The sequence below is a fragment of the Calidris pugnax genome, unplaced genomic scaffold, assembly GCF_001431845.1.
Source record: "Calidris pugnax isolate Ruff unplaced genomic scaffold, ASM143184v1 scaffold199, whole genome shotgun sequence".
NCBI lineage: Eukaryota > Metazoa > Chordata > Aves > Charadriiformes > Scolopacidae > Calidris > Calidris pugnax.
Window position 1 is genome coordinate 1,206,363 of NW_015090970.1, and position 10,718 is coordinate 1,217,080.

At 44.3% G+C, this 10,718-nt stretch overlaps 1 protein-coding gene across 1 annotated transcript in view; it reads left to right on the forward strand.

Annotated features, from left to right (window-relative positions):
* The first annotated feature begins 412 nt into the window (after positions 1-412).
* INSR (insulin receptor) overlaps positions 413-10,718 on the forward strand; it is a 64,084-nt gene continuing 53,778 nt past the window's right edge. Inside the window, exon 1 of the mRNA XM_014952843.1 lies at positions 413-959. Within this exon, the coding sequence (XP_014808329.1) occupies positions 419-959 (541 nt within the window). The 5' untranslated portion in view covers positions 413-418. The remainder of the gene's footprint in view (positions 960-10,718) is intronic.

Consider the following 10,718-nt stretch of genomic DNA (forward strand, 5'->3'; position numbering starts at 1 on the left):
CTCCCTCTAATCCGACTGGCATTAATTGCACAATCCGAGACGAGGTAGGTGTGTCGCTGGCAGCCCTCTAAAGAAAACAGCCTCTGTTGCACAGACATCTCTTACCCCTGCAAACGCCAAGTGACGTCTGAGGACGGGCGTTACAACTGCAGTCGTGACAAAGGGAATATCCAGAAACTCAAGATGGCAGGAAACAAAAAAAAAAAAATGATGAAATACTCTTTCAGTCTTCTGTTGTAATCGTATACCAGGGAACGTTCCCCACAGTATATTTCTTAAGGCTTGAAGTTTATGGAAAAGGAGCTGGCCGTATATCGTGGGGCGGTTGGACGGAGCTGTATATTTAGGAAAACGAAAAGAATTACCTTTTCCTAACTAACTAAATAACGTTGTCCTTTGCCTTCCAGTCTGCAAAAGCATGGACATCCGCAACAATCTCACCCGGTTGAACATGCTGGAGAACTGCACTGTGATCGAGGGCCACTTGCAAATATTGCTGATGTTCAAAACCAAGCCGGAAGATTTCCGCGAGCTCAGCTTCCCCAAGCTGACGATGATCACGGACTACCTGCTCCTCTTCCGTGTGTACGGCCTGGAGAGTTTAAAGGGCCTTTTCCCTAACCTCACTGTGATTCGAGGAACCCATCTGTTTTTTAACTACGCCCTGGTCATTTTTGAGATGGTTCACCTGAAGGAGATCGGCCTCTATAACCTGATGAACATCACCCGGGGCGCCGTGCGGATTGAGAAGAACAACGAACTCTGTTACTTGTCCACCATCGACTGGTCGAGGATTTTGGATTCGGTAGAAGATAATTACATCGTGGCCAACAAGGATGACAAAGAAGAGTGTGGAGATGTGTGTCCAGGAACTGTGAAAGGGAAGAGCAACTGTCCCCCTACGGTCATCAACGGCATTTTCATTGAGCGTTGCTGGACCCACGATCGCTGTCAACGAGGTGAGTCTGCGGCGTGGGCTACGTCAGCTTGGGGAGGTTCTTGACCTGCCACATCTACCAGAGGGCTAATAATACAGATTAATTGCTTCCTTTAAGCACAAGTTCAAAAATTGACATCAAGTCAATGCAAGGCTCAAAATTGACATCAGGTGAAGAGAGGACCTTTGGCACGGGGCTGTTTCAGCCCTTCTTTCACCTATGAATGATTCACCTCTGGGAATGACGTGTCCAGAAATGTGTTTGGTTTCTCTGGAATAGTTAGGAATTGCCTAGAGCTCAGGAGTTTAACGTGTTGTGAGCATAACTGGTGTCTTGAGTGGTCGTTGGTGGTATTAGTATCTCTATTGGGGCTTGGGAAGGGGATTAGAAATCCAGATTGAGTGAGGGGCTGCAGCAGGCAGAAACAGAACGGTGGAGAAAAGTCTTTATGGAATAAACCCGACTCTAGAAAGGTACAATTATGTATTTTTTTTAACTGAAACCTTCCTGCCATGAGAAGGTGTAAGATATGTGGATGAGTGAGCAACATCTGCCCAGAGTCAGAAGCTGGAAGCCAGGGCAGACCTGAAGGGAGAAGGAGGAGAGAGGAGCTGGATGGGGGTTGCCTGTAGCAGGAATCCTGGGGAGGGGGAAATATCTGAGCTTTGAGCCCCAGGTTTTGGTTTGGGGGAATTTTTTTTAACTGAAACCTTCCTGCTATGAGAAGGTGTAAGATATGTGGATGAGTGAGCAACATCTTGTATTTTTTTTAACTGAAACCTTCCTGCCATGAGAAGGTGTAAGATATGTGGATGAGTGAGCAACATCTGCCCAGAGTCAGAAGCTGGAAGCCAGGGCAGACCTGAAGGGAGAAGGAGGAGAGAGGAGCTGGATGGGGGTTGCCTGTAGCAGGAATCCTGGGGAGGGGGAAATATCTGAGCTTTGAGCCCCAGGTTTTGGTTTGGGGGAGAAGGTATGTTCAGAAACTTAACTTCTGCTGCAGCCCCTGAGCTCCAGTCCTTCCACTGCATTAGGGCTGCTTTTAATTTCCTACAGATTTGTGTCTTCCAAGCCTGGAACCGAGTTTAAGTTTAGTTTTAATTATATATTTGCTTTGATTTATGTTAAATCCAACTGACGGGGAGCAAAGTGAATTGAGGTAAAACGGAGACATTCAGAGTTGTCTGTCTTTCTGGAGGCAGTGTGTCCAAACGAAGCAGTGTGTCCTGAGACGAAATTAGGAAACTTGTGGGCTGGGGAGAATTTCTTGCCAAGCTTTAAAGGGCGACTCTGAGTGCTAAGTGCCAAATTTGAGAAGGAATTCCTACCAGTATGCATAAACTAATGAAATTAATGTGGTTTCCCCTCTGCTACTCCTCACCCCAAAATCGTCTAGCTTCCTTTTAAAGAAAGTGGTTATTTTTTGCCGCCGGAATAACAGGGTCTGAGCAATAAGATGCAACCATGTATGTGTGTTCCTCTTTTAAAATGAAAAATAAGGGTAGAAATCATTTTAGTCCATAAACTGTTTTGGTATACAGTTATTATCAGCGCTGAAACCTGGTTTCTTATGCATTTGTGTTTTATGTTTTTTGCTATTTCATAAGGTTAAAGATCTCACTGAGCCTTTTTCAGTGGCTGAACCGTTTGTAACGTCCCTCATTCCTGTGAATTTTCTGGGGCTGTGCTACAGCAGACTGGAATGTATGGTTTTGCTGCTTTGCATGGCTGTCTGTTTCCATGAAACGTCGTATTTTACCATTGGGGCAGAAATCTCTGCTCCTGAGCCTCTCATACACGTTCAGATGAGCTTCTGTGAGGACACCCGTAGGGTCTCACACGCTCTCTGAGCTTGGTTACCCAAGGAAGCCAAGCTGGGAAATGCATTTGCCTTGAATTTGTAGTTGAAATTTGAATTTGAAAATGGCTTCAAAAGTCATTATATACAGATATATAATCCCATCTTCCATCTGGTTTTTGGAGTTCCCCGTGGAGGAGTCAGAGGAGCAAGGCTCCTACGTGTTCTGGCTGTAACTGGTGTCTGTTTTCAAAACCACTTCACTGGCCATGCTTATCTTTGGGTTGAACTCTAAGGTTTATACTTTTATTTATTGGTAGCTGGTGCTCTCAACGAGCTGGTGTATCTGTTATATTGTGCCTTGTGACACCTGCCTGAATACTTCTAAAGTTATATATATAAAAATATATAAACTATATATATATATAATCTATAAAGTTTTAACAGCTTGAGTAGTCTTTTAGACTTTTTCTGAGTCGTTTGGGTTTGGGTGTTGTTTGTTTTACGGCAGGTTATTTGTATCCCTAGTTTGTTTTCTAAAACTTGGTGTAGAATCTCCTGTTTGCTGTTGTTTTTTTTTTTTGTTTGTTTTGTTTTTCCTTTTGCATCCCTGGATGGGAAGTTGTTGCTGGATAGCACTGGGACTGCTGGTCAGGATGTTTTGTTTGCTGTTTTGTCTACCGGATGAAAACCCTTAAAGAATATGTAAATATTGATTGTTTTGATGTTGCAGAGTGTGTGTCAAGTGACTGAGACAAGTCCCAAGTGCCAGGTTTTTCCAGCCTGCTCAGCCTAGAGTCTTGCTGGAGAGAATCAGGAGACGGACAAGAAGTTTGAGAGAGCACGAGGTTGAAAGACGTTGCAGAAAGGTCTTTGTGAGCGGGCAGGAGTTGGGTTGGAGTAGGGTCCTGGTGTCCCCATCCCATCCACACCATCCCTGACCATCCCCTGCCTTCTCTCTGTGTCACTTCGTTCACATCATCCCTGCCACATCTCGTGCTGATCTTTGATAGTTCTTCATTCTAATCAGCACAGATTATCCCACTTCGCTCCAAAACTAACTTTCAGTTATAGCATATAATTATCTCTGAGGCACACATCCAAGGCTCTGAATCATCCTCGCAGCTATAACTCCAGCCCAGAAATTTTTTTTTTTCGGTTGGTGATAACATGTTCGAGACAACAAAGTGAAGGATCTTCTTACAGACGTTGGAGCTAAGGTTGGGGATGAAAGCGGTTGGGGAGGAACTGAAATGATTTGTGGGCAGCTGCACGCTTTGGGAAAAAAAAAAAGGCAGTTGCAATATTGAGGAATCTGTGTCTGAGTGCAGAGATGCGGAGGTGGAGAGCCCAGAGACTGAGATCGGTCGGGATGTGTTTCCTCAAAGTTCCCTTTCTCTTTTCTAAATTACTTGCGGTGGTGTGAAAAGCGAGTCGGTTCAATTAAGGCCAACTCGTGTTATATTTTGGGTAGGAAGGGAGGGAAACGTGTAGTCTGTTTGGAATTTGGGGCTAGCCTTATGCTGTTTATGGCAGGCAAATGCTGTTCCTGTTCTGGAGGTTTTGTACCTTTTCAGCCCACATTTTTCTAAGGCCTTTTTTTTTTTTTTTTTTTTACACACATACTTACTTTTACTGCCGTAAAACTGTAGTTTCTTAGCTCAGTGCAGCGTGTTCATGCAGAGAACGTCTTTGCTGAAGAATGCAGACAACAAAAATGCTGGAAATGCCACGTCCTAGACCTCAGTCTACATCTGCCAAACATGATTTTCATATTTTGCATTTTTTTTTTTTTCCACATGTTTTTTTTATGTAATAGAAACGCTATATGTCTGTCACTCCGCTCACGGAAGGAACAATTCCCTCTGAAATAGGATTTCCTGCCAATTCTCTTTGCAGCCAGTCCCCTCTGTCCGTACAGAATTCGAAGCAGCCTGATGTTTTTGACAGTCTAATTATAAAGGCGAGTTCAGCCTTTTACTCACTCACATGTTTGGGTCATTTGGAGGTGGAGTGAGGTAATGGGAAGGAAAAATAGAATGGCCAAAGAAAAATGAACGGGGAAATGATCTGTGTTGTCAGACAGTCCCTTGGTAAATATTGGAGGGCCACATTTCTGGAATATAAGGATGAATATCTGAAATATGGGCTTCATTCCTTAGAGGATGTGATGAAATTAAAGTTCTCCTGTTCATCCTGAATGAAACCTTTGTAGGAGGCTGTTGTCTTGATCTTGGGACTTCACACTAGCAGGAAATACGAGTTATTAAGATCGTGGGCCGTTTCGGGTTTGTAGATAGACTCTTTCTTCAAACTGTGGTCTTGCTTTATGTGATAAAACCAAAAGTTGTGTCTCTCCATCAGTGCAATCTAGAATTTGTTGTGAAATATTAACGTCTTGAAAAGAAAGAGGAAGGTATAGGAAAGAATTTGGGCCAGTTGAAGAAGATGGTAGAACAGAGGGACGACAATCTGGAGTAATTGCCATGCAAAAGAGCTGCTGAAGAAAGGTAACATATAAAAATAATAATGTTTGTCCAGGTTTCTTTATGATGTTGGGGAAGCAGGGCTGATAGAGGGGTACAGCAGAATCTCTCTTTAATTTTCCTGTGACTTATTCAGGGAAAATTGAGGGACAGGTAAAGGACTGAAGAGGAGCTTTAGGAGCTCGCTTTGTTTCCTAGGACAAGCAGCACAACAAAGCACATGGAAAAACATTGCTCAGCCTGAAATGTTTTTCAACTGCTGCAAAAAAGCAGCGAGGGCTTTTAAAGAGACCGGTGCCAGAAGAAATCCTGCAACTACGAACATCTTCAAGGCAGGTTTGAATAACAAAGTTCAGAGGTGTGTGTGGGAAACGTTTTGTGATGTTTACTTAGGTAGAAATATTACTTAGCAACAGCTTCCTGTAATTTTTATGTGCTGGGAATTTCTGTAACCATCAGCTCAGTTTTATTACCTTTGTATGGGAAAGGGGGTCTCGAAGCACTGAGCAGACTTAGCCAACCTCAAGGGCAAGATATTTTTAAAGCTTCAAAGACAAAAGAAATTTTTCCAGTTGCTACCACATCAAGTGGAAGTGCTCCTTTTATTTGGAGATCTGATAAGAACTGCCTTTAATTTTTATTTTTAATTTATTTTTTTTTTTCCCCCGAGCTCTGACAAATGCCAGATGGAAGTTGACACCCGATAATCTCTCTGGGGCGTCTGTTCCAAACCTTGCCAAGCAACAGCTTTATTGAGCGCGCGTAGCGCTTGTGGTTGGGGCTATTGTGATGCTCGCGAAGGGCTAGACATCCTCAACTAATTCACTTTTAGCTAATTAAGAGTAGTTAAAGTTTTATGGCACTCGGTGGTGTGATACAGCCCTGAATTGGGGGGGAAAAAGGGTGGAAACGATCAGTCCATATAAATGGCTATTTAATAGTAGGCTACTTTAAAACCGCCAAACAAAACTTGGGGCTGTGAAGAAGCATACTTTAAAACCACCAAACAAAACTTGGGGCTGTGAAGAAGCATCTCTTTAGGCTTCTTTCCACCAGCTTGGGATGGCTCAATCCTTTCAAGACAATTTCAGCTTTCCTCAGAAATCCCCGTGTGTGCAGCTCCCGGGGTCTCCCCACATTTGGGGTTTCTTTGGCTTCTCCACTGCTGCACCTTTACTGAAACACGGAGATTTGTGAAGGTTTTCTTCCCCTTCCCCACCTCCCAACCGGCACTTCAGATGGAAGCCACTCTCTGATCCATCCCATCGTTAGAGCATTTGAACAAAACCTAATTCCTACTTCATCCAGCAGTTAATAATACAGAATTCTCCCCAAAGTGAAGGTACCTTGACTTCTGAACAGAGGCCTTGACAAGGCAAAGCTTTTTGATGAGTTGAGAAGGAGAATGAGGTATTTTGCTGCTGATACGATAAAACTGGGAAAGTTTTCATCTTGTTTAGTCCGAGTTGCCATTTTAATTCATTCATCCTTAGCCCCTTCCCCCAAAATACTTGTTATTTAAGTCAGTGTGTGGGCTGCTGAGACCAGGAGTTTAACATTTCACATGCAGTGGTTCAGCACTAACGTTACTGTGAGATGTTTTGAGGTCTCTGTTTGATCTTCAGTGGTGACGTCGAGGGCTTGTGATTTCCAAGGGTGCCGTGCCAGGGGTACTTCACACAGAATACTTCTTTTTCCCACTTCAAGAACAGTTCCAGGTTAACTTGTTTGCTTTAACAAGGGAACCTGCACTACTCCTCGTCAGACAAAATCCAGAAAACTGACCTACACTTGGCAGACACGTTTTGTTGGAAAACCCTTTGTCTGGGCATGGATGTGGAAGCAGGAAGTCACAGAATGTAAAAAAAAAGAAAATAATACTGAGCAACAGAGTTAACCTGTGTTAGTGATTCCTGAATGGCAGGGCTGTGAGTGGTTTGCCTGATGCAATGTGTTTCAGCTTGTGATTTCCAAGGGTGCTGTGCCAGGGGTACTTCACAGAGAATACTTCTTTTTCCCACTTCAAGAACAGTTCCAGGTTAACTTGTTTGCTTTAACAAGGGAACCTGCACTACTCCTCGTCAGACAAAATCCAGAAAACTGACCTACACTTGGCAGACACGTTTTGTTGGAAAACCCTTTGTCTGGGCATGGATGTGGAAGCAGGAAGTCACAGAATGTAAAAAAAAAGAAAATAATACTGAGCAACAGAGTTAACCTGTGTTAGTGATTCCTGAATGGCAGGGCTGTGAGTGGTTTGCCTGATGCAATGTGTTTGCTCGGGGAGGAGGAGACTCATTTCATTCAGAGCAAATCCTGGTGAGGGACGGTGCCCGACATGGAGATAAGGAGCCAGGCAGCTGGTATATCCTGTGTGTTTTCCTCCCTTCAAGAAGGACAAGGAACTGCTGGAGAGGGCACAGCAGAGGGCTACAAAGGTGGTGACAGGACTAGAACATCTGTCTGATGAGGAAAGGCTGAGGGACTTGGGACTTTTTAGTCTGGAGAAGAGAAGGCTGAGGGGGGATCTGATCAACACAGATAAATACTTAAAGGGTGGGTGTCAGGAGGATGGGGCCAGGCTTTTCTCAGTGGTGCCCAGGGACAGGACAAGAGGAAATGGGCACAAACTTGAAGATAAGAAGTTCCACCTAAACATGAGGAGGAACTTCTTCACTTTGAGGGTGGCAGAGCCCTGGCAGAGGCTGCCCAGGGAGGTGGTGGAGTCTCCTTCTCTGGAGACATTCAAACCCACCTGGACACGTTCCTGTGGGACCTGCTCTGGGTGACCCTGCTCTGGCAGGGGGTTGGAGGAGATGATCTCCAGAGGTCCCTTCCAACACGATAGCATTCTGTGATTTCCCCCCCCTTAATGACGACAGAACAATGATTCTGTATTTTAAATCTTGAAGATTTTAATTCACTATAAAAGTATTCTAAACCAAATTTAATTCTGATGCTCCTTCTCAGATTTAGGCTGACAGAGCGAAACCAGTTGAAGGTGTGTAGGATGGGACAATGTTCCTTCATCCTGTGATGAAGGAACTGGAACATCCTTCTTGTAAAAGGTTTTGAAAGGACTGTGAGCTGGTGAGTCCCTACAAAGCAGTATATTCAGGGTGTGTAAGACCAACTGAAGTCTGTCGCTTGGCCAAGCTCTCTGAAACATCTTTCTTTATCAGGAGCTGTATTTGATAGGGGTTGCCTCTGTAAATAAATGTTGTATTTAAGAAAAAACCAACAAACCCAACACACACACACCGAAACACAAAAAAGGTCAAAAAACCTGAAGTCTGTCGCTTGGCCAAGCTCTCTGAAACATCTTTCTTTATCAGGAGCTGTATTTGATAGGGGTTGCCTCTGTAAATAAATGTTGTGTTTAAAAAAAACCAACAAACCCAACACACACCGAAACACAAAAAAGGTCAAAAAACCCCAGGTGTGCCTAGTGCAAAGAGTTTTGGTGGTTTTTGTTTTTTTTTTTTTTTTTCCCAGCTGAAAGGTTGGGGATTTCAGGACCTTTTGATTAATTGCGGAACCGGTGAATAACCAACTGTCTCCTGCAGGAAGCCCCACTCGCCCTTCTCTCGGTTTGCAACAATGCCTGGTTAAAAGTTTAATGATCACGCTTCCCAATTATATCCTATAATTGTCTGCCAGTTCCTATTGGAGGGACGTGAATGAACTTGCTGGGATGTTTATGCCTCTTAATGAGGGCTGTTGGGGAGCTGGGAAAACAGCCCGTGGGGCAGCGGGAAGCTGCGGGGGCAGCGGCCGGGACGTGCCCGGAGTTATTTCGGTCCCTGCTTTGATCCCAAGTTTGTGGCTGGAATTGCGTAAGGGGCCAAACCAGCGCCCCACGGCTCGGTCACTGGAACGCTGGAGATTACAGCCGTGTGCCTTCATCGTCTTTATCTAGATTTATTTTATTTATATATGTATATTTATTTTTTTTTTTCCCAGATGGAGGGTACCGGGCGCTGTTCCGGCCGGGCTGACATTGTTTGAGAGTCTTGCTTTTATTTTGGCTCGTGACATTTAAAACAAACAGAGAATAAACTTAGGCTCTGCGTAGCTCTTCAATGTTGGCCGAGCGAGTAGAATGTTTTCGGTTGGGTCTGGCTTCCTTGTGAGTCTGTATTTAAATGAACTGAGCAAACGGGGCAGGGTGCTCGGCACCTGTTCACATCCAGAGAGTTTTCTAACATGGAATTTCCTTCTCCCTCCTTCGAAATGGGGTTGGAATTGCTGTTACAGAATCACAGAATCTTCTAGGTTGGAAGGGACCTTAAAGATCACCTTGTCCAACCGTCAACCTAACTGACAAAAATAGACACCCGCACAACAAACAAGAAGCATCATCACTAAACCAGACCTCCCAGCACTACATCAACCCGGCTTTTGAACACCTCCAGGGATGGGGCCTCAACCACCTCCCTGGGCAGCCTATTCCAATGCCTGATAACCCTTTCAGTGAAAAAATTTTTCCTAAAAGGGTTGAGGAGAAGGACAGGGGCAGGGCAAGAGGATGCTGTGTACGAACAAGGAGCTTCTAGCTCAGTACCCTCAGCGTGAATTCCTTAATTTGAGACTGTGCTTTCTTACTTACCTGACCAGAGGCTGCCCCCTGGGCACCTCGAGAGGTTGGAGGCTCTGAGGAAAAAGATGTTTTGAAGGAAATCCCACAAAAGAGTTGGAAGGAGAGTCTGGTTAGGATAGCATTCAGCAGGATGCTGGGATTCATTTTCTTTTATGTGTTTTTGAAGAACTCGAGGCGTACATGGTTTCGCTGGCATCACTTTAGTGCACTCCAGAAAAAGAAATGTGATTTTAATCTTGTGTATCAGGTTAGAGGTGCCCTTTTTCAAGGATGTCAAGAAATACTGCTCCATTGTAATTGTAAATCAGGCAGTTTCAGCTTTTGCAGACACCAACTCCCACACTTTAGTCGCTGAAGCACTGGCAGGTGCCAAATGGTTGAGCTGTTAAATATTATAACCCTTCTTCATATGCAAGAATACTAAAGGTGACAGGAATTTAGCAAGATTGGTCCAATGGAGAATGTAAAATTAGCAAGGTCTTTTTAGTTGGGGAAGGGGAATTTCATTAGTCTGTTGGTAGAACTTCTCCAGTCTCCTGTTTTCTGTACAATCAGAGGGTTTCTGGAGGTGGGCACACCTTGGTCCTGGTAACTCGGGGCTCCTGCAGGATCATGGCTGGTATGTGGCCATGCTGGAATTTCAGGGCCCTGGCATGATGAGCTGAGTCTCAGCTTGAAGTTAGAGCCAAAGACTGATGTGTTTTTAAGTCAACGCAGAGCGTTAAGGCAACTTTGGTAGCAACTTCTCTGATCCCTCTGGTTGGAGATCAGAGAAGATATCGAGTGGTGGTAAGGTCTGAGGTCACCTGCTTGTTCCTTGTGCTCCTCTCACTTCACTTCATCCTCATGAGCACAGTTCCTCATTTAGTTGTTTTTTTGGTGATTTTTTTTTTTTT